The sequence below is a fragment of the Dermacentor silvarum genome, chromosome 2, assembly GCF_013339745.2.
Source record: "Dermacentor silvarum isolate Dsil-2018 chromosome 2, BIME_Dsil_1.4, whole genome shotgun sequence".
In the NCBI taxonomy this organism is placed as follows: domain Eukaryota; kingdom Metazoa; phylum Arthropoda; class Arachnida; order Ixodida; family Ixodidae; genus Dermacentor; species Dermacentor silvarum.
Genome location: NC_051155.1, coordinates 88,615,663 through 88,642,133, shown reverse-complemented (window position 1 = coordinate 88,642,133; position 26,471 = coordinate 88,615,663). Strand labels below are relative to the sequence as shown.

The window sequence follows — 26,471 nt, the reverse complement described above, 5'->3', positions numbered from 1 at the left end:
CTTGTCCCCTGTGTTTGCGATGCTTGTTGTGGTCGAGGCGGATACGAAGTATATAGTGGTCACTGCCTAAGGCTTCGTGCGTATTTTGCCATTCGCAATTTTTAACATTCTTTACTAGCGTTAAATCGGGGCAAGTGTCTCTTGACACGCTATTGCCTATTCTCGTAGGATGCTGCGGGTCCGTCAGAATAGTAAGATCCATATCCGATATTGCTGCTGCCAATTTTCTGCCTTTTAGGTTCTCGTTGTTGTAACCCCAGAGAAAGCTGTATGCATTAAAATCCCCCACTATAATGAGAGGCGCGGATTTTGCTGCCTGCGCCGCTTTCTGAAAGATTTCGTCAAAAACTGCTGTCCTGTGTTTGGGCCGGCTGTATATATTTAGTATGTACGGTCCTTTACTGGAACGAGTGTTAGGGAGAATACAAATAAACACATGTTCTATGTCAGCAATCAGCTCTAGGTCTATTGTTGAAGCCGTACTATCCTTATGTACAAGTATGCAGGTCGAATTGTTAGTTTGATGCGTAGTGTACGACCTGAGTTTAGCTTCCACATTAACGTCTTGTAACGCGATTACATCCGGCCTCTCGTCTAGAGAGTCCACATACTGTTGCAAGGATTCCCGCTTACGTTTAAAACTCCTACAGTTCCATTGTAATATTGTCAGTTTAGTTTGACGAGCCATGTTGCAGACTGGAAGAGGTTAGTCCATGTTTTTCTGTACTCAGGTCAAGCGTGCCATCACATGCAATCTGCCTGGTACCCATTTTGCCTGTCAATCTGGGTGTTTTCGGGCGCGAGCATTCAGCGAATTCCTGTACGGTCAATCCTAATTTCATAAGCTTGGAGTTTTGACAGATGTGGCTCCAGCATCGTATGTATTGTCCGCTCTGCCATTCCTTGTAAGTTCTGCTCAATTTTTTTTTGCTTAGCGTCTCTTCAATTCTTAATTTCTACGCTAGCCTGTAGGCTTGGTAGCATGCGCGATTCCATTTTTGAGATTTCCTCCTGCATTCGCTTTTCCATATTTTCCATCCATTCACTGAATTTCTGTGTAATTGCGTCCGCGTCTCGGTGCGCCGTACACTCCGCTATCGAAGGTACAGCTGCCAACGCTACGCCGTCGCCCGACGCTCCTCGCCCGATTTCTGACGTACGTGAGGGTAACTTAGTCGCACTACCTGACTGCGGCGGAGGAGGGTTGTCCTCCTCGATCGCTTGCGCGGAAGGTACCTGCGGTGGTATACAGTTCTCTGGAGCGTTCGCTGCGCTCTTCTTTCTAAGTTTTTGTATTTCTAGCCTGAGCCTTTCGTTCTCAGCCCTAAGTTTCTCATCGCCAACGTGCGGGGAGGGGAGGCAACCACATCTGCCCAGCTCACCTTGTTGCTGCTCGTTTTGTTTCCGCGTCTGGGCTCTGGCTCGGGCCTATCATGCTTGTCTGCTGGACGACCGCCTCCCCCAGGGCCCCCGCTGAAGACTCCCCCATGCGGTCGAGGCGAAGGGGTCTCCCCCGGCGTTCGAGCTTGCAGAGTCAGGGGCTTGGCTCGTTACAGAGTTCTTGGATTGATGTTGCTGATTGGCTTTTCCATTGACGGGTTTCCTGCCCGGCTCCAGTTCCAGCACCTCCTCTCCTATATTTTTGGTTGCACTGGATGGACCTCGTGAGATGAGGGCCCTCGCAAATGAGGCAACTGGGTTGACACTCGTGGTCCTCTTGTAGATTTGTCTCACCACAAGCCCGGCATCGGCCGGTCTGCGGATTAGTGCAAACATCGGGCCGATGTCCAATCGTGCCGCAGCGTGGACAGGCTGGTGTCGTCTTGCGGTAGAGGCGAACCCGCACAGCTTCTCCCCAGTAATAAACGTTGAAAGGCACCTTCCGGCCCTCGAACGTGATCGCTGCTACTTTGGTCTTTCCTAATTTTCGGCCTCCTACTACTGGAGCCTCCGGTGAGTAAATGGCCTGAGTAATATCCGCTTCAGTGGCCTTAGGGTCCACTTGAATGACACCACGGCTTGTGTTGTCCGATGTCTTGAGGTAGGCTTGAACAGCTCGGGCCTGTCCTCCTAGTTCGAGCTGTCCGATCGCGAGGACCTGACGAATAAGTTGGGCATTCTTGATGCCAATAATAATTATATTCTGGTCCCAGGCCGGCCAAATAGCGAGCGCCTGCGACGCCCGCGGAATGCTGGCGGCAGCGTACATGGCTTCCCCGATCTGGTTGCTGCCCCTAAATTGTGCGAGGTTGAGAGTTCCCTTTGGCTTGATGATAATCACAGCTTCTTCCGCTCCAAATCTGGGCATAACTTGTGGCTTCCAGCGTTTACTTTGAGCTTGCTTGCCCAGCGCCGAAGCGGTGGCGTCGCTATCACTGCCACCACCGTGGCTAGGACTTCTTTGTTGTTCGCAACTGGCGCGTCTCGAGGTTGCTCGTTCCCACTGTTCTAATTTCTTCTGGATGGTATACTCTGTAGTTTTATCAAAAACTGGCGTCTCCGCGGTCGAAAGCTCCATTTCTCGCATGCTGTCTGGGTCGTCGCCCGGTACGAGAGCCATGGCGGCCGCGTCTGGTGCCGCGTCCGCGGCTACCGCGTCTACGCCGTTCGCGTGGTCGAAGAATAAAGTCCCGTAGAACTGCCAAAAATTAGCCCACCTGGATAAGAATGCTGTTCACGGGTTCCTGGTATCCTGGTATCTTGGTTCCTGTCTGAGAAGGAAAACACTCTTTGGTTGGGGCTGACGCGTGGCGCGTTGGATTGCAGGTGCTTCAACCAGGAATGTAGCCTTTCCATATGTTTTGAAGGTGTCAGCGTAGGGCTTGGTTCGTCACCAAAGAATTCTCCCGGTAGTCGGATTGAAGGGCCGTACAGCATTTCTGCTGCACTGAATGCAATGTCTTCCTTTATCGCGGTACGCAGGCCCAGAAGAACGAGAGGGAGCTTCTCGATCCACCCAGTGTTCTCTATCCAATTTGGCCGTTAAAACTGCCTTCAGTTGGCGGTGTAGACGCTCCACCACTCCATTGCTCGCTGGGTGGTAAGCCGTGGTGCACACGAGCCGCGTTCCCAGAAGCCTTGCCAGCGCAGATAATAGGTTGCTCTGTAATTGTCGGCCGCTGTCAGTGGTTGTGCGCAGTGGGCAGCCATAGCGTGAAACCCATGTGGCCACAAACGCCTGTGCGACGGTCCCGGCTGCGATACCAGAATCGGCGTCTCCTCAGGCCTCCGTGAGTAGCGGTCGACACATGTGAGCAGGTATCTGTAGCCCTGGGAAGGAGGAAGAGGTCCTACCATGTCCAAGTGAACGTGGTCGAAACGACACTCTGGTGGCCGAAATGCTTGGAGTGCTGTGCGCGTGTGACGAGTCTCCTTGACTGCTTGACATGCTCGGCACGTCTTCGCCCAGCGTCGAATGCCGGCGTTCATTCCTGGCCACACAGAGCTGTCCGTGACGAGCCTCTGCGTCGCGCTGATTCCTGGGTGGCTGAGGTCGTGAAGGCTATCAACACCGCACGCTGAAACTGGACGGGGACGAAGGGTCTTGGAGCTTTCTGCGATATGTCGCATGTGACCATAGTCGTTGTGTATGGTAGTGGGATCTCTGCGAGAACAAGTGACAGTGGATTCTGTCCGCATCTCGGTTAGCTCTGGGTTTTCCCGCTGGGCGGCGGCTAATGCCTCAAAGTCTACGGACGCGGAAACGGTGTCGATACAGGAGAGTGGGTCGGCTGCTTGATTTTCGGTCCCCGCTATGTAGCGGATGTCTGTGGAAAATTCGGAAATGAAAGAAAGTTGGCGCAGTTCTCTTTCCGAATATGAGGAACTATTGTTCTTGAACGCATGTGGCTTGTGGTCCGTCACAATGTGGAAAATATGACCTTCTGAGGAAGAAACGGAAATGCTTTACGGAGCAATAAAGGGCCAGCATCTCTCGTCCAAAGGTGCAGAAGCGCACTCCGCCTGTTTCAGACGTTTCGAAAAGAAACCTATCAGTTTCCAGTCCTTGTCATCGTATTGTTGCAACACTGCTCCCACTGCCGTCTTTGAAGCGTCAACCATGAGCCGCGTTGGTGAGTCGGAAAGCGGGTGCATCAGAAGCGTTGCTGAGGCAAGCTGAGTTTTGGCGTCCTGGAAGGCTTTTTCGTGCTCCACTGACCAGTGAAACTCGGGCGTTTTCTTGGAGTCCCGGCGCAGCAAGTCAGTTAGCGGCTGTAGAATGTGTGCACAGGATGTGATGAAGCGCCTATGGAAGTTGATCAGCCCGAGAAACTCGCGCAACTTGCGGAAAGAGGTAGGCGTGGGAAATTCCCTAACTGCTTGTACCCGTGATTCTAGCGGCAAGATTCCTTGCGGGGTGATTCGATGACCTAGGAAATCTAGTGCTTCAACACCAAACATGCACTTTGGGGGCTTCAAAACCAGACCGTGCTCGTCAAGACGCTCGAAGAGGAGGCGCAGGTGATTTTCGTGCTCTTCTGGCGTTTTGCTGGCGACCAATATGTCTCAGTAGACGAAGGCAAAGAGCAGTCCGCGAGTGCCCTCATTCATGAAACGCTGGAACGTTTGTGCCGCGTTCTTCAGTCCGTACGGCATACGAACAAATTCAAAGAAGCCGAAAGGTGTTGTTAAGGCCGTCTTTTGGATGTCGCTCGGCTCTACCGGAATCTGGTGATAAGCGGCCATCAGATCCAGCTTAGTGAAGATAGTCGTTCCCGCGAGGCGAGCGCTGAAATCACGGATGTGAGAGAGGGGATATTGGTCTGCCGTTGTCACAGCATTGAGTGCCCGTTAATCACCACAAGGCCGCGAGTCACCAGGCTCTTGTTTTGGCACCATGTGCAGCGCAGAAGACCAGTTGCTGGAAGAAGGACGAATAATTCCGAGCTCGAGCATGTGGTCGAACTCACGGCCGGCGACTTCGTGTCTTTGTCCATCGATCCTCCCAGGTCTAGCAGCGACGGGTGGTCGGGTGGTAACAATGTGATGCGTCACCTTGTGCTTGAGTGGCAGTTCGGTGTTCGGAGGTTTGGTGATTTCAGGGAATTCAGCCAGAATCTTTTGGAAGTTTGACTCTGGGTTGAAAGTGCAAATACCGCATGAGGACAAGTCAGAACAGCGAGCGAAGTGACGTTGTCATTGAGACGACGATCGTGAACGCTGACGTCAAGATTGAAGTGGCTCAGAAAGTCCGCTCCCAGTATGGCAATTCTGACGTCGGCCACAACGAAGAGCCATCGATATGTGCGCCTGAGTCCCATGTCTATCGTCATTGAATGAACTCCATATGATGCAATAGCAGTATTATTGACTGTAATTAGGCTGGAAATGGACTTGCCGCGTCGGCGATGTTGAGCTGTTGCTGGTATGATAGATAGCTCACCTCCGGTATCGACAAGGAGGCGTGTGCCGGTGATGCGGTCGACAACGAAGAAGAGGCGGCTTGAGCGATGGCCGGTGTCGCACTCCGCCGTTAGCGACTGGCCGGTGCGTTTCCCGTCCACGAGCATGGTTTGGTGCAGCGAGTGGCTTGCTCTATGAAACGGCGCTGGTACCAGCAGACGCTCTGCTCTGCCTCGCTTGAGTGGCCGCGGTGCTGCGGGCTTCAAGCACGGGACGACGAACGATGCCGTACAGGACGGTGTTTGTTGGACAGGGCGAGGTTTTCGACTGCTGCAGCAAGTCTGTCAATTCTGTCCTCTAAGTGACCTAACCGGTGTGCATGTTCGGACATTCCGGCTGCAGCAATAGGCATTTTTGATGGCTCGGTGCAGTCGGCGATGCGGTCGGCGAGTTGAGCCAGTCGCTCGAGAGCCACGTCGTCCGAGCCAGCGAGTATCATCCGTGTTGACTGTGGCAGTTTCTCCAAAAACAACTCGCGAAGCAATGGCTGTTGACGCTCTTCTGACGCTTGTTGGCCCAGCAGCTGACGCATTCGGTGGAGTAGTTGCGAGGGACGCTGGTCACCGAGCTCTTCATGAGACAGGAGTTGTTGAAGCCTGCTCTGTTCGGACACCTCAAGACGTTTCAGGACGGTGCTCTTTAGTTCGTCGTAGGCCTTGTTCGATGGCGAGCACATTGCCTATGGCGCCAGCGATGCCAGGTGGCAGTGCTGCAACGACGTGGAGGTATTTCGACTCCTGCGATTTGATGCGGCGAAGCTGGAAGTGGGCCCAGACTTGGCTGAACCACACCCTGGGGTTTTTGGGCCAGAAATTAGGAAGCTTTAACTCCGAGGTGTTGGTTGTGGATGAGCTTGAAGTGCCTTCCTCGTCTGACATGGTTGCTGTTTTTCCATACGTCGCGGGTCCCCACTTTGTAGCGTACTCGCCCCAAGCGGGAGCGAAAAGAAGACGGCTATACTCCTTGATGTTTGTGACAAGGACTAGTTTATTTGCCAAGAAAAACATGCTTCGAAAACGATAACACAAAGGGACGTGTTGGCTGCGTATCTCCCGCGGCGCGCCGGAGATACCGTGAGGCATGTTGGCAGCGTATGCGCCGTGCGCCGCCGGTGTACGAATTGGTATGCGCACACAAATAAAATTATCACGCTCACCGGCATCAAAGCCCGCTACACTGTAAGAGGATGTCACAAGAATTCGTTGGAAGGTCGTTGCTGGGCCCTGCCGTTGCTCGAACGCTTATTCATCGAGCAATGCGGTCCTTCCTCTTCCCCGTGAGTCCCTCGCGTGCCGGATACAATATTGACATGTATTCATGTTTATCTTTCACCGGTGACCACTTTTCACCGGCTAACAAATGTTAAATGTTATCCCAAGGCACAGGACGCGCCTGCATGTATCAGAAGTTTCTCGAACGTTATCGATGCTTCTATCCGTTGTGTGTTGTCACCGACGCTTACGTAATCTCCAGAAAGTACTAGACAATTCGTGTCGCTCATACAATCAATATGAGCGACGCGAATTGTCTAGTACTTTCTGGAAAATACGCGGGTACCAGGGATTACTCTGGAACCTTCGATGACTCATGTGGCTTTTCACTGGTGACGGGTCCCCGGTGCCCAGAGTGGACTCGCTCCGAATATTGGGGATGTATATCGAGTCTAACGGTGCCAATGGTGCCGCACTCAGAAGGATCATCGCCAAAACGGAGAGTGCTCTCGGCCTCATCCGGAGGATCGCCAGCAGGCACCGGGGAATCAAGGAGGACAATCTCATCCGCATTATACATGCTTTTGTGCTCTGCCACCTTTCATACTCGGCAGCCATGCATAATTGGCATGTTGGAGAGAGGAACAAGTTAAATTCCCTCATCAGAAAGGTCTTCAAGCTTGCCCTCGGCTTACCTGTGAGCACTCACACCGAATACCTGTTAAAGCTCGGAGTGCACAACACGCTCGAAGAAATAATAGAGGCGCAAGAGCGTTCACAGCTGCTCAGGCTATCCGGAACCCCGGCGGGCCGCAAGATACTCGATGAGATGCACCTCTACCCTGTCGACCACTGCCCCGACGCCGTGCGGATTCCCAGCGACATCAGATCTCAACTACACATCGCGCCCATTCCCCGCAATATGCACCCCGCACACAACGTCGGCAGACGTCGGGCCAGGGGTAGAGCTCTACTCGAACATGTCCGTAACAACCACATTGAGGCAAGCTTCGTGGATGCCGCGGCATATGTCCAACAAGAGGCGTTCGCCGTCTCCATCGTCGACTCTAATTCCAGGATCACTTGCTGCGCTACAGTACGCACTTCGAAGCCATTAGTAGCCGAACAGTTGCAATCGCGCTGGCTGTGCTCGATGGTCGCAGAGAGGTAATATATAGCGATTCTAAGGCGGCCATTAAGGCCTACCAAACCGGGATGGTCTCCCCTCAGGCCCTTCGCATTCTCCAAAACTTGAAAAGTATCTCTCCGCATTCTCTCATTTGGTTTCCCGCTCACTTGGGGTCGACTGAGGGCTCTCCCTCTAAACCTAACGAGAGCGCGCACGAGGCCGCGCGAGGACTCACTGACCGCGCCGCCTCCGCAGTCCCCCTACCCCGCGGGGAACCATTGATGACGTATAATGAGATCACTAAGTGTTATTATCTGTCAAGACGGGTATTCCCCCTCCCGCACCCTGCCTTATGCAGGGCGCGGGCGGTGACCCTTCCACTTTTACAAGCTCGTGCGTATCCTAACCTTCCGGTTGTTCACGCGATATACCCTGAAAGGTATCCCAGTGCGGACTGCCCTGCCTGTGGACTAACGGCAACATTTAACCATGTGTTGTGGGAGTGTGAAGCCATCGGCTCCGCTTTCAGCGAGGATAGGTGGGCTGCCCTTTTGGGCAGTCCCGAACTCAACGACCAAACCCTGGCCGTCCAGAGTGCCCGCGATCGGGCCGTGAAGCTCGGCTTGCCGGTCCCTACGTGGGACTAGCCGGGTGGCGCGGGGTGTCCCCTACGTCTTCTTTGGACCTCAATAAAGTTATTTCACTCACTCACTCACTCACTCACTCACTCACTCACTCACTCACTCACTCACTCACTCACTCACTCACTCACTCACTCACTCACTCACTCACTCACTCACTCACTCACTCATGTATAAAAGCCGATGCGTTTCGCCGCTGATCAGATTTCGACGATCGCCGACTGTGTTCGCGGCTGTTGCTGTTCTTCGAGTGTAGCTTGCTTTTGTGGGCACAGGTTCGCCCAATAACGAATGAGTTTCGTCATACACAGTTTCACGACTTTTTTCTTCACCGTCATTACTACATGACTACTACGTGACAATATGATAGAGTGCCCTTCATGTTGATTGCCTAAAATTTTGATTATTGATTGGGGCGCCGTCCCAAAAACAGGTGGCAAGCTGCTTGCGAAACAAGACAAACGCAACTGCTTGCACTCGAGGCCGTCATCGGAAGTGTGCCACGCATCAAGAAAGCGAGACAGAAAAAAAAAAAAAAAAAACAGTAGGCAGCCCTCATTGTTGGCTTAGGTGTCTCTTAGTGGCCCTCGCACCTCGGCGTTTGTGTTCTGTGCTTTGGTCTTTGGTGATCAGTGATTTCTAGTTAGTTCTAATTATTCCGGACACTGCGGTAACTGAACTTGTAAACTTGTAACTCAGCGTATTCTCTGATATCATATCTATAATGAAACCCATGAATATTCTGCTGTAGAATGTTTTCAATTTCTTATATTGAATTTCGTCCCCGGTCGTCTCAGAAGATGAACCGGAAGTGCTGCGCTCAGCTAAATAATTCTAATTATTCCAGACACTACAGTAACTCAACTTGTAACCAAAGTTATGCTGTGATATCGTATTTGTAATGAAACCCATGAATTTTGTACTGTACTATTTTTCTAGTTCTTTCTGATTTATATTTATTTCGTCGCAGCTAATTAAATCGAATAATTCCAGACACAGTAGTAACTTAACGTATAACTTATGCTCTGCTATCGTATCGATAATGAGAACCGTGAGAGAGAGCGAGACAGAAGAAACGGGAAAGACAGGGAGGTTAACCCGATTGGAGGATCCGGTTTGCTACCCTGCGCTGGGAAGAGAGGGGAGGAGGAGTTAAAGTGACAGGAAAAATTAAATTATGGGGTTTTACGTGCCAAAACCACTTTCTGATTATGAGGCACGCCGTAGTGGGGCCAGACTCCGAAAATTTTGACCACCTGGGGTTCTTTAACGTGCACCTAAATCTATGTACACGGGTGTTTTCGCATTTCACCCCCATCGAAATGCGGCCGCCGTGGCCGACCTCGTTCTCAGCAGCCCGACACCATAGCCACTGAGCAACCACGGCGGGTGGGGTAAAGTGACAGGAATGTAGAGATAGAGAAAGAAAGGAGCACAGACACACAATCACAGTCGGTCACTGTCACCGCATACTGTCGCCGCACAGCGCGGTAGCACTTGCAGCACTATAAACACCTGTTCAGGCTACAGCCGCTTGTCCAAGTCTGCTACCCTTAAAAACTGCAACAGTGCCCTCGTCGCCCTCCGCAGCGATGGCTTGTGATGGCGGCATTCTAAACAAGTTCCTCTGTTAGAGGTCTTTGGTCAAAGCGCGCTACCGCGATTGCGAGCCATCGTCTCTGTAAATTGTAGCGAAGACAGTCAGAGAGGTGATTAAGAGTCTCCTCGCTACCACAGTCATCACACGAGGCGTCGTCGGCCCAACCGATTCGGAAAGCAAAAGGCTTGGTAAACGCCACTCCTAGCCATATTCGGCAAAGCAGGGTAGCTTCGCGACGGCAGAGTCCAACTTGGATGCAAAGGCGTAGAAAAGAGTTTAGGTGGTGCAGCCGGTTGCTTTGAAATGTTGCTGTGTACCACACTGAGAAAGTGATGTCACGGGTGAACATTCGAAGATTTCTAGCGGCATCTTTCCTTGATAACGGTCTCGACTCCTCTTCGTCGCCTTGAAAGGGCGACCGAGCAGCGTTATCAGCGTGTTCGTTCCCTATGACGCCACAGTGACTTGGAAGCCACTAAATGTCACGTGGTGTCCTTTCCCAGTAAAGGTATGGATCAGTTCTCTAATTTCGAATACCAGTTGTTTGTGTGGTCCACGTCACAGGGCTGATAGCAAAGACTGCAGTGCTGCCTTCGAGTCACTGAATATTGACCATCTTCGAGTTTGTTCTTGGCTGACGAGACGAATTCGCGCTGCAAGTTCCGCAGCCGTCGATGTCGTTGGGTGACACGTCTTGAAACTGATGGTGGCGCCTTTCGCTGGGAAGACCACGGCTCCAGAGGAACACTGGAGGGTTGCTCATCCATCAGTATAAATATGTACGTGATCAGCGTACCTCTCGTGCAAAAGGAGCAGAGTTAGCTGTTTAAGAGCAGGCGATGACAGCTTAGATTTTTTCCTGATTCCTGGTACGGTGAGGTGCACTGCAGGTCGAGCCAAAAACCATGGAGCAATCGATGGCTTAGTTGCAGGGGTGAAGCCTGATGGAAGGTGGGTGTAATAATCCGAAACCCTAACACAGAATGATGCCAGCGGCCTTTCTGGCGGTAGTCTTGCAAGATGATGCGAACGGGCTCGGGCAAAATGCCTAATGTGCACTCTCAGCACTTCCACCGCAATGTGTGTTTGTATTGGTTGGTCCCGGACGATTGCAATAGTGGCCACTGTTTATGTACATTTTGGCAAACCCAGACAAACCCTGAGAGCCCTAGCTTGAATAGCCTGTAGAGCTTGAAGATTTGTCTTGCAAGTGTTGGTCAGCACGGGCAAACTGTATCTCAAAACACTCAGAAAAAGAGCCCTGTACAATTCCAACATTGCATGCACTGACATTCCCCAAGTCTTTCCGCCCAGATGCTTGAAAAGCTGGGAGATTGCTGTCAGGCGCTGTTGCAAGTAGGTCGCGTGCGGTCTCCAGGAGAGGTCTCTACCAATGATTATGCTAAAATCTGGGAGTCTTCTCATAAGAAATTATCTGGCCGTTTATAGAGATGGCGTAGGGGGTCATTCGTTTGCGAGTGAATGCCACTAGGGGTGCTGTACAGGATGCGCTGAGTTTCTCGTTCGCACGGGTTTTACCCGAGTTTGCTCGATTGCAGTCAGTGAACGGAGATAGCAAGGAACGTGCAATAACAGCAGGCAAAAAGAAATGTCGAGATAAAGCCGCGTATGGGTACGGCCACGCTAGCTGCATAAATGCGCGGCAAGAACGCACGTCAAAAACGCGCGGCAACGTGTCATGCCGCGCGCGGCAAAAGCGGCAGGAATCGGGGGTTTTGCGGCGTGCCGCGCGAAATGGGTTCGTAATGCCACGTACACACTAGCGGAAAAACGCGCGAGGCGCGCCATAGAATAAAGAACCAACTAATACAGAAACGCGCGCCGCGAAAGCAGCCGCGAAACGGGTTTTTGTTGCCGCGGCAGGGATCGCTCCTGGACCGATTTTTTGCGGTTTGCCGCGTGCCGCGGATGAAGGAGACCAATGAGAGCGGCCCGCTTCCGTGACGTGCGCGCAGGAAACTGGTGCCATGCGGACCCGCCCGACCGCTTGTTTCTCGTTTCGCACTATCATCTGCACGCGTCAGCTCCCGGATAGTTCGAGAAGGGGAGAGGAGTCTAGTCTGTCACGTGATTGCCGCAGCGGCGCGCCGCCGGTTGGTGTGGCCGCCCTGCCGCTGCTGCGTTTGGCCGCCGGCGGCGCGCCGCGCGCGTTTTGCCGCTAGTGTGTATGTGCCATAACCCATTTATGCGGCAAATGCTGCGTGCCGCGAGATGAAGAACCAATCAAGAGTGACAAGGGTGACGTCACGGAGCCATCACAACCGGATAGTCGCCGGTCCGCGCCGCGTTTTCCATCGACGATCGTCGTCTCTCGCATGAATCAACGAGCGGTTCCGGTGTTGTTCGCGCATTCGGAGAGCGCGGGAAATCGCGGTGACGCGCGGCGAGACGCGCTTGCCACGGTGGCCTCGCCGCAAGGCGCTGACGCGCGGTTTTTTGCCGCTAGCGTGGCCGTACCCTATGACAACATGAGCGCACCCTGCGCGGCACAGTGCTTCCGCGCTTCAAGCACAGAGGACTGCGCAACAAAATGCGCCAGCGCCGCGTATTGTTATCAACGTATTATCGCAATTTAGCAATACCGTCGCTGTCCCGCTGTCTATCTGCACACTTGCCGTGAGCCGCTTGCCACGCCTTTCTCGGGCGCGTCAAGGGCGTGCCTCCTCTTTCGAGCATCATCTTTCCATCCTCCGTCGAATGCGAACAGGGCACATACGGCACATTCTTGTACCTACACGTTCCCTCAGTCGAATACATTGAAATACAACAAATAAAATAACAAACATTTTATTTCTTAAAGTATGGGTTCTTCGTTTTGAATGCTAAAAGTTTGTGATGACAAACGGATATTCAGTGAATTCTTAAATTTTGCCCTTTCTTGCCGCGAGTGGCGACAGTGAGGCGAAAGGTTACAAGCGGAAACATTCTAGAGGGTCGCACGCACGAGGCAGTTCATACGGTGAGCATTCTCCAGGGGCGCTGCAGTGCTATTGTCGATAAAGTCGATGCGATAATGACACAAAGTCAGTCAAGACAATGAACTGTCTATTGCCTGTCTATTACGGGAATGGTAACGCAGCGCTGTGGCATGGATGTTCACCGCAGGTGCTTTCACTGAGACGGCTATTAAGGCCGCCGCTTTACCAAGTGAAACGACACTCTAGCCATGGAGACGGGATCAACGGCTGTCGCTGCAAAATTGCTGTGCCGTATGCTAGGGTTCGTAGTGACGCAGCACAGTGAGAATTCACCAGTTTATCTGCGTGCGTGAAGTCTCCGCTACGCATTGCGAAGAAGCGCGTGCTGCCCAGCGACACCGCTTGCCCAGTGAAGGTGCCTCCGTGAGCATGTATACGCAGAATTTGAGTGTGTTGTTCACTCCAATGTACTTGCCGATTGCATCTGCTGCGGAGCTAACAGCGATCGCAGATGGATATCGTAACGACAGGGCAGCAATCGCATTTTGAGGGTGAGGGCTCTTGTGTGCAGTTAAGAAATTAGACTTCGAACGCAGGAAGGTGTTGCAATTGTTTAGTGTGCCGTGCTTGTGACGAAGAAATGCCATCGCACTGGGTGTGGTTGCGCTGACCGCTGACCGTGTTTGTGACACTGCGGTTCCGATACATTATGATCACAGAGCAGCCATCTCAAAAGACAGCTGCAATACGTTGTCGTTAGAAAACACTACGCACTGCTCAGGATCGTCGTCCACCACGGCGCATCGACGCCTAGCAAGCAGCTACAGTGACGTGCCGATAATTATTGGCTGTACGCTACGTCGCCACAATGCAGGCAATGAACCGTGTTGTGGAACCATCACAGCCCAAGAAGATATATGCATAAGCCAGCGAAAGCCGATGTTCTTTTTTTGATAGTGGTGCTCAGTACATCACCGATGACATTGTGTTATGCGTGTTTTATTTCGCCGGTCAAGATTGTTAATGCCTCTCAGTTCCGCACCACGTCGCTGTTGCCGAAAAATAAGTTGGGCGTGGCCCAACCGTGGTGGGCGCGCACAAGAGTTACCTGCCTCGCGCGGGGCGTGACCTATCGGTTTTGAATGACAGGCGAACTCGTGCGAAACTCAGTACATCGTGAAACCCCCGTCGAGTTGAACTCGTGAACTAGGCGGCGGCAGCAAGCAGCCTTGTGTCGTCGCATCCAGTGGCAGTAAGCGTCAATGACCTTCTGGACTCGTTCACCTACATGACAGACGTAGAGTTTCAGCGTCATTTTTGCCTTTCCAAAACGTCAGTTCGCTGGCTGTGTGACGAGTTAGGCGAAGGCGCTCGTCTGCGGAGACAGCGTGGCGGGTAAATTATGCTTTCCGAGCACAGAGTGATGTGACTAGGCTGCGGAGGAAAAGTTCGTGCGGTCGCTTCGCCTCTCTACTGCTTCAAGCGCTGCTCGTCCACCGCGCCACAGCCCCAGGCCAGGTCCGGCGCGTCATCGGAGTACTGGTGCACCTGCGAGCACCTGCGGTTCAACACGGACCAACCAACCTGCGCAGGCGAAGTAGTCAAATTATATTGGAAGACTCAGAATGGACGCCGGGCTGCCTTCCGGTGCAACATGTGCCGAAATCACTTTTCGCAGTTACGCGGTACCGCTGCAATGGACGGGCAGAATGGCGAAGGAAGTTAGTTCGCCAACACGGACCGCCTCGGCCGTCCGAACGACAACCTATCCAGGCGGCAAATGATTTGGCTCACGTACTGCGTGAGCAAAAGCGTAGAAATATGGCTGTTGAAGGAGATGACCGGCGACTTGTTTCCTCTATCGGAGGACGCCATCGCCGACTGGAGGAGCTACCCCCGTAAGGTCACGAGGGTACGAGCTGCTGGCGCGACCTCCACTCGGTGGCCCCGGGTAGATAGCGCAAATGGACGAGTGCCTTCTTCGCGGCGCGCACAAATACAATCGATGCCGCCTAATGACGGGTGACCACTTTCCGCCGAGCCGCCAAAATTACGGCGGTGTTAGAGATGGTGGCCCATTGGACTTCGGCATGTTCTGCGCTACCAGAGGGGTGCTGCGACTTTCAAGGTCGACCGACGAAAGGCGGCGACGATAGGCGCCATTATTGCAGTCAATGTTCAACCGGGGACCATTATTCATAGTGACGAATTGGCCGCATACAAATGTATCCCAAATTTAGTGGATGCTAACGGGGCTACGCCTCAATCTACATTGAGAGATAGTCAACCACAGCGGGAACTTTGTGGACCCCATCACGGGCATTCACACGCAAAAAATATAAAGCTAATTGTCAAAAAGCGAAGCCGCATCAGCGATGGGTACAGAGTAACTGCACCGATGCTGGAGTCCCACCAGGGATGGATATGGTGGCACTCAACGGCCACGTGCGCGGCAAAGTCCCTTTATTGCGTTTGTTAGACGCCACGGATCGCTTGGGCTACCCATTATAAAGACTGTTTCCTGCGGTTGTTAGAAGGCTTCGCTCGTCGCTTGCCAGTATGAAGGTGCATCGCAAAGTAAAAGAAAATAACGCGTATTTTTCTCACCCTTGTATGATTGCTTTCGGGCATTCCCGAGTGCTTACACGGTAAGCGCGCGGCAAACCACTTATGCGCTAGCCGACGCTCACTTCGTCTACTCGCAGTCTTTGTTTAGCGCGAGCAACGAGCGATCTATTGAAAGCCCAGTGAGAAAACCAAGCGCACACCAATCGGTGCTCGGAAATGCTAGCGCAAGCACGTAGCGAGCCGCGCCAATCGAATCCAGGGAAAAAAAGAGGAGGGCGAGCGTCCCCTCATGGGATAACGCGAAACGTATTAAACTACAAATTAGCCTAATACACACTCAGTGTACATCTTGTAAACTTTAAAATGCTTACAACCCACCTTAATGTGACTTATATTATTGTACTAAATGCATTTATTTTATAACTTTCTTACGCCTGCAATGCACTCGGTGGAACGACAAACAAGTGAAAGAAAGCACGACCATGCACCAACCGTATGATCACGTGAGCCACAGTTTGTCGACCGCCCATATGGCAACGCTCAAGGGATGATAGCCCCCCAGAGTGAATTTAGATAAACCAATGAAACTGTAGGCGTGCCGACGGACAAACTTTGTATTCATGGGCCAAACTTTGTCTTTAGACAGCCTCATGGGCGTCATGCGAGCCATCTCTCTTCTCTCACAGCAATTAGACTATGTTGCCCCGGTAACCTCTGTTGTATAAGGCATCGCTGCCGACTGCAGCGTCATGAGATGGCGCGTGCTTGGAGCCGGCCTGAAGAGGAAGATGAGGATGGAGTAAACAGTCAGGGACTGAGTAATGTTAATGTCTACTTTCAGTATCATGCACGATACAACTTATTTGGCGACGAGGATTTAACAGCCCATGTGCTACGGATTGCCCTTCATCAGTGCCTTCGATTGCTGCCTATGATCCTATACGATGAGTATTTCGGGGCTACAACCGCAGCCCCCTTTCCTATCCTCACCTGGACACCGGGTCATTCCATGGGAGCAATGGATTCAAGCGTTCAAGAACTACATGGTGGCGTCGGGCGCCGCCGACCTACCTGCCATGCGTCGGAAGGCGCTTCTGCTCAACTGCTTGGGCTTGGAAGGACAACGTATCTTCCAGACTCTGACGTCGGAGGACGACCCGCGCCTTTTGGCTTCGCACGTTCTTCCATAGTACGTGCCGACTACCTGACTCGGTTCTGCCAGACGGCAGCACTGCAAATGCAGGCGAGGTTTCACATCTCTCTTCACATTCACAACTCATTCACAACTCATCTGGGCCAGGAGACATTGACGTCTCCTGGCCCAGATGAGTTCGACCGCGCCATTGTGATCCTTGAAGACCAAGAGCTCTGTCAACGTCACTGCAGCGCGTCACCGTTTCCGTCGACGTGTACAAACACCAGGTGAGACTGCGGTCGATTACGTCACTGTGCTACGAGGTCTCGTTGGAGCATGAAATTTCGGTGACTTGCCGGACGATATGATACGCGACCAGCTCATAGAAAAAACTACCAGTAAATATTTGGGCGAACGTCTTATACTGGAAGAGTCTTACGCTTTCTCGGGTTCTTACCATTGCGAGACAGCATGATCAAGCGACAAGAGAAGCGAAATAACTTGCACGACACGAAGCACAAGTGCATCACGTTAATGACGAAAACACTTCAAAGATGAAAGAGAAGCACTGTGGCACGTGCACATGCTATAAGAAGCAAAATGAAAGTCGTCGAGCCTTGCAAGAGCAAGAGTGCTATCGTTGTGGTTCTTTGGACCATCTTGCGAATAGCCCTCTCTGCAAAGCTAGGACACATAAGCGTCGTAAATGGGGAAAGATTGGCCATTTGGAAAAGGTCTGCAAGTCTCTCCGAAAGTCTGAGGAAAAAGTTCAGCATGTCGCGGAAGACGACAAAGATACAGCTGACCCGGACGATCATTTAAGTGTTTGTCACATCTGGAGCCGTAAGAAGGGAATTTATGCCGTGTTGGAAATTGAAGGAATTTCCGTATCGTTCCTGACTGACACTGGATCATCAATTTCAATCCTAGTCGAAGAACTTTACCAACGTCATTTTGCTACTGCATTTCCTCTGACATCAACATCCGTCCAGCTCCTCGATTATTCTAAGTCAGCAATTCCTATAAAAGGATGTTTCATTGCTCCAGCTACATTTCACGGCCGATGCACTTCTGTTCTTCTGTACGTTGTGCCTGGAGGAACAACCATACTTGGTTTAGATGGTATCGCGGCTCTGGATATGAAGATTCAAGAATATTCGCTCAACAGTCTGCGAATGACACAAGAAACTCCTGTGCTACCTCCTGAATTACGTTCAGAGTTCGAGCACTTGTTTGAAGAACAGCTAGGAACTGTCAAGGGTTTCACTCACAAGGTCAGAGTTCGAGCGTCTGTTCAACCAGTGGCCAGCAAGCTGAGACGACTACCACTCGTCATTCGTGAGCAAGTCTCGGGAGAAGTAAAAAAATTAGAAGCTCAGGACATCATTGAGCGCGTCGACTCTTCAGAGTGGGTCTCACCAATTGTCGTAGCCAGAAAAAAGGATGGCTCCATTCGCATGTGCGTAGATCTACGAGAGCCAAACAAAGCTATAGTGGTGGACAGTTTTCCCCTGCCACAAACTGAGGAACTTTTGAACAGCTTGGCTGGAGCACAGCGATTCTCCAAGCTAGATTTAGCTTCGGCATATCATCAGTTGCCACTAAGTCCAGAAAGTCGTGATTTTACGACGTTTATAACACAGGACGGCCTATTCCGCTTCAAGAGGGTTTGCTTCGGACTGGCATCGGCACCATCAGCGTTTTAGAAGATGATGCATATGATCCTCAAAGGATGCAAATGCGTGTTATTTTACATTGACGACATAGTCGTGTACAGACGCTCCCGAGAGGATCACTTGGTCAATTTGCGCGCGGTTTTGAAACGGCTCTCTGATGCTGGTCTCAGGCTCAATCATAAATGCGTTTTTGACGTTGCAGAGTTGACTTTCCTAGGCCATGTCGTCAGCGCCAAACGGTTATTCTCACTGACGTCATCTATCGAGGCGATAACCAAGGCACCATCACCTACAAATACGAAAGAACTTCGCTCGCTGCTGGGACTTGCAGGCTTCTACTCCAAGTTCATCCCGCATTTTTCTGATGTTGTGGATCCAATGCGTGCTTTGCTTCGAGGAAATGCGCCTTTCGCTTGGACTGCAGCAGCACAAAGCGGCTTGGAGCTGCTGAAAACTCTGATAACGTCTTGCGAAGTTCTTCACCTTTTTGATCCTCATTTACCTGTGTACGTTACAACTGATGCCTCAGGAGATGGATTAGGTGATGTATTGCAACAGGATAACGGAACATCACTGCAAACTGTCGCGTTCGCCTCACGTACTCTGCCACCGCATGAACGGAAGTACTCGGTCGGTGAACGCGAGGCCCTTGCCTGTGCCTGGGCCTGCGAGCACTGGCACGTTTACCTATGGGGCCGACCTTTCATTTAGCGGACAGACCACGCTGCTTTGGTTACGCTCCTTTCAACGAAAGGCACAGGTCACCGTCCGCTAAGGATTGCGCGCTGGTCATCACGGTTGCTGTGCTACAACTACATCATGGAGTACAGGAAGGGTAACGAAAACGTAGTGGCGGTTGCACTCTCCCGGATGCCCCTAGAGAGTTTCATCCGCGATGCACCCGAAGAAGAATTTATATGTCTTCAGTCCCCAGTGTTACCATGCAAGAGCTTCAAGAAGCATGTGCCGCCAATCAGGTTATCTCTCAAGTGAAGCAGTTTATCACTACTTCTTGGCCTGACAAGAAATCCTTGTCAAAAGAGCTGCTACCGTACTTTCACGTGCGATCTGAACTCTCTGTTGTTAGCGATGTTCTGTGCCGGGGTGACAGGATTGTCGTGCCTACAACTTTGACACGCCGTCTTATGGATCCGGCCCATGAGTCACACCCAAGAATTAGTCGCACCAAAGCTCGTCTTAGAGAGTCATATTGGTGGCCATGCATGGATAATCACATTGAAGAACTTGTGCGCACATGTGTAACTTGCCAGTCATGCGACAAATCCGCGCGTACATCTGCAACTCCAATGCAGCCCGTCACTCTTCCCGAGAAAGCCTGGGAAAAAGTCGCTATCGACTTTGTGGGACCTTTCACGCAAGCTTCAGCCGACTGCCATTTTGCCATTACAGTTATTGACTATTACAGCAAGTGGCCAGAGGTGGCTTTCGTACGAGATGCGACAACGTATACAGTGAAGAAATTTCTACTTGAACTTTTCGCAAGGAAAGGATATCCACGCGGTATCATATCCGATCATGGACCACAATTTTCTTCAGCGAAGTTAGAAGAATTTCTCACAGAGCGCGGAATCGCGCATTACAACTCTTTGCTTCGTGTATTACCCGCAAGCTAATGGTTTGGTTGAAAGATTTAACAGGGTATTAAAGTCATATATTCAATTGGCCCTGTTAGAACGCCGTGATATGAGAACAGCGATGCTTGTTTACCTGCAAACATACCGCTGTACGCCTCATGCGAGTACTGGTGTTGCACCCGCTGTTCTTCTTCATGGACGACAACCTCGAACCAGACTCGACATTGTGGGATTGCCTGACAAATGTTTCGGCACACACCCTTCAAAGGCACTGCAGCAGTTGCGAGAGCGAATCAAGAACAAGCAAATCAAGTCGAAGCGTTACACCGATGAAAAGCGCGGTGCCAAGAAACCCAACTTCGTCGTTGGTGACTACGTGCGGGTTAAATTACCTGCAGTTCATGGGAAGCTATCTCCGCAGTTTTCTGCGCCCAAGAAAATTATTAAGAAGCGTGGACCCGCCTCTTACCTCTTGGAAGATGGGCGTGTCTGGAATGCTTCCAAGTTAGCGGCCGTTCACCGCGAAGCTATCAGCAAAGTGACGCTCGGTACCTCTGCTGTCATGAACTGGTCACCGGTATCTGATTATTCCGGTACTGCAGCTGTAAATCACCCTTCACAACCTGGAACGTCAAGCGCAGATAACTATGAGAATGCACCCTTTAACCATGAACCACCTGCTGCAGAGCGTACGCAACAAGCTTCATTTAATCTGCCGGGATGCGAAGCACGCGTGAGAAGAAACGCCCGTAACAAAAAGACGCCGAAGAAGCTGCGTGACTACGTTAGGCAATAATGGACAAACAACCGTTTTTATTCTTTTTCTTTTTTTTCTTCGTGTTTTGTATTTTTTTCCAAGAGGGGATATGTGGTATAAGGCATCGCTGCCGACTGCAGCGCCATTAGATGGCGCGTGCTTGGAGCCGGCCTGAAGGGGAAGATGAGAGAGAGAGAGAGATAGAGAAACGAAGAGGGAAAGGTAGGATGGAATAAACAGTCAGGGACTGAGTAATGTCTGTAATGTCTCCTTTCAGTATCATGCATGATACAACAACCTTCACGTTCGCGCCTGCAGCTTTTTCATTGCCAGCTGTTTGGAAATTGCCCGAGTTCCATGGCTTCTAGGTGACACCATCATTTGGGTGGAAACACCCAACGCGCTCGGCGCCTGCCATGCTTGGCCAGACCATGAGAATGGACGGTTGCAGTAAACCGACTTCGCTGTGGCACCAAGGCATGTCACGAGTACGCAGGCAATAGGTACTGGCCCTTGCCTGAATGGAGTGAAGCTTTGGTAGCTGCATTCCGCCCACTCGCCTGTGCCTGCGACTACTCCGACCAGAAATGTTCCGCGGTCGCGGCTCGTGAGATGGACCGTCTGGACGAGCTCACCTTCTATCCACAGCAGTCAGCGACGCGGCCTACAGGCTCTCCATCACTTGAGCACGTGGAAGCGCTGGCTGGTCGGGTGTCGCCGTCGCCTTTACTCCAGCCGGCGGGAATAGCCCGGGAAACCACTGCTCATACTGTGACCCACCACCTGCCGGCCTCCGAGCTCACGCTTTTCGGAAGCTCCGTTCAACCCACAACAGTTGACGGAAGCGAAGTTCGAGTTCATGAGCGACGGCCGTGTATGCCTCTGAACATCGTGGGCCCGTCGAGCTGCGATGGTGGGCAGCTACCGATCAGCAACCGTGACCAGTCTACGGATTGCGCAAGTGATATAATTCTGGACCCGCTGGAGCCATACGCCAGGATGAGGCAGCAATCGTTGGCTGAGCGTGCGGCGATTCGCCCCGCACTGAATGAGGTCTCGCTAAAGGAAGACAAGGGGCCAGCAACGCTGAGACCGTAATTATCGAAGACCTAATGGTACTGTCCAAAGCTCCCTATCAGACGGACAAGATACCACAGACTCAAGCGCAGAAACTACTGTTCCCTGTTTCAAGTGCGCGAAATATCGCGGTCTCTGACCAGGCATCGCTTTTGACTCCGCCTTCGGACATAGACGACTCGGCAGCAGTCGGCATATTGTAGAGCTTGGTAGATTCGAGTGCATTGGCGAGCCTTGATCCGTCACCGGCAACGTTGCGAAGAGGCGCGCGATGGTTGAGCAGAGGATTTCGCTGTTTACACGACGCATTGGTGCGGCAGCCGCTGTTCAGTGTGCCGTGCTTTGCCAAGTGCGACCCGAGGGCTGCACTCAGTGGCGACCCCTAGAGAAGCTGGCTGCGCACAGGACGGCCCTAAGGATGACTACTCCCATTCTTAAGTCATGTCGATTAGCGCGCTCCACGTCGACCAGCGCGCTCTCACAACAACCTGAGCTATCTTCGGCAGCGTGGCCGAGTGTAATGAAGAGAAAGACGCACTGAGGCTCCCGCGCTCGGACTGCGGGCGCGGACAGACAGAGAAGACGACGTAAAACTGGCGTTCTGGTGGACGGCTGGCTGTCTGTCTGCTTGTCTATTACACAGCGTATAACGGAAATTTGCTATGTTGTCGGGTGAGAGGCCCTTTGAAGAATGTCCCGGAATAAATCATTGTTTCTTAGCCCGTATACTTTTTGTCTGCTTGAGCACACGTATACCTCTCTACCTTCGTATCTATTTACCTCCCCCTCCCCAACTCCCTAATGTGGGGTAGGTAGCAACGGGATTTCCCTTCTCGTTAACCTCCCGACGTTCTTTCTTCTGTCTCTCTCTTAAAGCATCTGCCAGCAAACGAAACGAAATGAAATTAATACCCTTCGACGTACCAATGCGTGTAGTCGGTCATTCTACGGTTAGATAAAGAAGCTTTATCTCAGCCTGATAGCCTATAGAAGACAATTTGAAAGATGTTTCTTACCATGTATTTCTCCTCAGTAACCATTGGATAAGTATGCTTTCATATCGAATATTATCAATGATTTACATGCATAATATATTTGATGGAAGTGTATCCGCTTTTTTGTAGCGCTCTATTCTATTGAATTATAATATGTTGGAGTTATGCATGATCTGATTAAAATGAAGCTTGACATATTTTTCACCTTTTCACTCGCTCATTATATGTATGGTGAGTTACCAGTTCGCACGAGGAAAAGATTTCGTAGCATTTAAACAGCTGATAAAGCCTTCATTATTAGATCTGTGCCACTAATCAATGGCAATTCATTAAAAAAAACGAGTCTCCAAGACCGCCCGACTTGCAGCCACTGAATTGTCGAATGAGCCTTCAGGAACTTTGACGTTTTTCTTGTTCTTTCCGCAGCCGTTCTTTCTCTTGCTGAGTCACCAGGCCCCGCACGGTGCCGGAGAGCCTGAACCATTTCAGGCACCGCAGGAGAACGTCGACAAGTTTCCCTACATTGGAGAAAGGAACAGAACAATATACGCAGGTGAGAGTGGCCGTCAGTCCATAAAACCGTATCGTCGTACATGTGGGCTTTCTTTAGACGCTATCAAGCCTCATCATTATTACTAGGTTCACGGTCAACCTCCTCGGCTCACTTGATTCTTCCTGCAAAATGTTTTACACGCGTCTGTCAAGTCTGCCTCCACGGCCGTTGACAGTCACTGTACGCGTTCCTCGCCGTCGCTGTATGGCACTTAACCAAAGAGCACGCCCGGTCTCGTACTACTCAGCTGTTTGTCCGCTCAATACGTGCATAATTCTACGACTCTACCCACCGTGGTGGCTCGGTGGCAATGGCTTTCAGCAGCAGAGCATGAGGTCACGGGTTCGCCTCCTGACTGAGGCGGCCGCATTTCGATGGAGGCGTAATTCGTTTCGTACTCATATTTATGTGCAGGTCAAAGATTCTCACGTAGTTAAAAAGTTATCAGGAGGCCTCCAATAGGGTAAACCTCATAGCCTCAGTGTTGCTTTGGGGCATTAAACCCAATGAATCAACACGTGTATTATATAGGCAAATGGCTAATTAAAGCCTGCGTAACAACTAGTACCCTATCTACTAACATTATTTTCTAATCGAGAAAGCGTCCGCTTTCTTTTTACATTGTAATCCACGTATCTTTTGAGTAATCAGATTTTCAGCTAGATATTTCATTTAGATCCGTAACATTCGTCGGGGCGCGAACAACTGTCATTGTTATAATAGTAAGATAACATTCTAATTACTAATTATAGGCATTTAATTATCGGTTTTCACTGGCACTTTAAATAAATAAAGCCGCCTCCCAAGGCATATTGAAAAGTGCGTATTTTGTCACAATAGCAAGAGAATTTACCACATACACTTTTCACCCGCCGTGGTGGTTTAGTGACTAAGGCGTGGCGCGTTTAAGCGCGAAAGTGCGGGTTCCAATCCCAGCCGCGGTGGCTGCATTTCGATGGGTGCAAAATGCGAGAACGCCAATGTACCACGCATTGAGTGCACTTTGAAGAAGAACCCCTTAGCAGGTGGTGGAAATTGTTCCGAATCCTCGACTAAGGCGTGCCTCATAATCACATTGTGGGTTTCGCCCATAAATTTCCAGCAATAATATACAGACCCATTAATAGAAATGGTGTGATTGTTTCTGGCTACTTTTGGATGAGCTGTACTAAATTTTTCGGCACTCTTCGAAACTTTTCTCCACATGCTGGCGAATTCGTCGGGCTGCCTTAGTGTACTTTTAATGAGACTAGCATCCTTTCCGAACTTCACGTACTTAAAGGGACTGTCTTTCTGCCTATCTTGCCACCTGGCTGGGTCTCTAACCGTTTTCCCCTAAGGTTGGGCGAATGGGTTGTCGGTGGTCTGCTAGTAGACAATTTGGTGTCTGTGGCGGAGTAAACCGGTTCGATACAACTGATCGTCCTCAGTTGGTTTGCTTGGGACACTGGGAAATGTGCCGCCCTTCCATAAACCTCTTTTAAACTAACCTGTGTTTCCAGTGCTGGGCGGAATCAAATCCGCGTAATATATATTCACACAGCCTTGCCTCAATATATATTACTGCACGGGCCACGCATGGACTTCGTGGCAGTGGCACTAACTGGCGCAGCGTGTCCTGAGAGAAACGCGAGACAGGAGTCCGTCGGCATACACGCGTCATGCGTGACGCCCCTCTGCGGTGGCCACATTGTGTGTCACTACACTACATCAATGTGAGTCGCATTAGCGTCGACATCCATCGGGAGATGGGCTCGGCCGCAATGTTTTTGCCCGCTGCAGATCACAACAAACCGGGGCACAAGATCGTAACAATGTACACCTCAGGCGCAGATTAGCTCACAAACACAGTTGAAGGAGATTGCCCCCTTGTTTCCGACAACACCACGCTAACATGAACCCAATGAACACACTAGAGTATCGGCTAAAGCGAGCGTCGAGGCAAGTTCAGTCTACACGCGTTGACTCGCTGAAGCCGCTTATCAAGATGCATGTAAATGGAGTCAGATCAGGCCGGGTCATTTCGACTTCTGACCCGATCCGTTCACGTCGAGTTCAGTAAACGAAACTTGTGATGGGTAAATTAAATATAAGGGACAGTTGACGGAGATGCGAGTATCCGGTTCAATGGCCTGCACTGCGGGAGGTGAAGTGGCGAATAAAAGACAAAGAAAAGACTACATCCCTTTGTGAGGTGCAGCACGTGCGTGACAATATCAAGGAAAATAACACACATAACTGTTGGTAGACATATTGTTACGGGGTGTGTAGAAGGCGTTTATTTCAGGGAGGCGTAGTGCAAGTGGGTGCCGGTATTGCACGTCGTCCTTCTCTTCCTCGTTGCTCTTCCAATGTTGTTGATGCTGCTACTCCACTACCTTTGACGCACTGTAACATAGCTCCTCTCGCAGACGAAGCCCTCCAGGCGAGAAGTCAGTGGGGCTTTCGTTGAGTAAACGGCTTCAGGCGGGCTACATGCGTGATGTCGGTCTGGGATGACCGTCTTACACTGGAAGTGAGGCGCGTAATCCTATAATTCACCTCTCGGAGACGCTCAAGCACAATAAACGGTCCAACATAGTCAGCGAGCAGTTTTTGTCATAGACACCGTTTACGCACGGGAGTCCATAGCCACACTAGGTCACCCGGATCGTGTCTTGCCGGTGTCGACTACCGTATCGGAATTTGTACTACTTTTGTGAAGCTAGAGTACGTAATCTAGCGAGGCACCGAGCCTCCTCCGCTCGGCAGAGAGTTTCCGCGATACAAGCGTCCCCGTGACTACCAAAAGGAAATATAGTGCCCAATGTGTACTTCAGCGGACGAGCGTAAAGAAGGCAAAACGGAATGTATCCAGTGGTCTCATGTTGCGCGATGTTGTATGCGTAAGTCATGAACCGCAATACTTCGTCCCAGTTCTTGTGCTCCGAGCTTACGTACATGGAAATCATGCTCACAAGTGTTCTGTTTGTGCGTTCTGTCAGACCATTGCTCTGCGGGTGATATGGCATTGAGTGTCGCAGGGTGGAGGCGCACAAACGTAGAAGTTCAACAAAACCAGCTGTGAACTGACGGCCACGGTCGCTAATCATCACTTGAGAGGGACCATGACGAAGATAATGTAATGCAGCATAAACTGTGAAACCTCGCCTGCAGTTGCAGAGGGTAGTGCTGCCGTCTGGCAGAACCGAG

The 26,471-nt window shown here is 51.2% G+C and overlaps 1 protein-coding gene across 1 annotated transcript in view; it reads left to right on the top strand.

The window, feature by feature from the left end:
- Nucleotides 1-26,471, top strand: part of LOC119441601 (arylsulfatase B-like) — a 78,006-nt gene that overhangs the window by 33,668 nt on the left and 17,867 nt on the right. Inside the window, exon 7 of the mRNA XM_037706209.2 lies at nt 23,153-23,279. Coding sequence (XP_037562137.1) covers nt 23,153-23,279 — 127 coding nt within the window. The remainder of the gene's footprint in view (nt 1-23,152; nt 23,280-26,471) is intronic.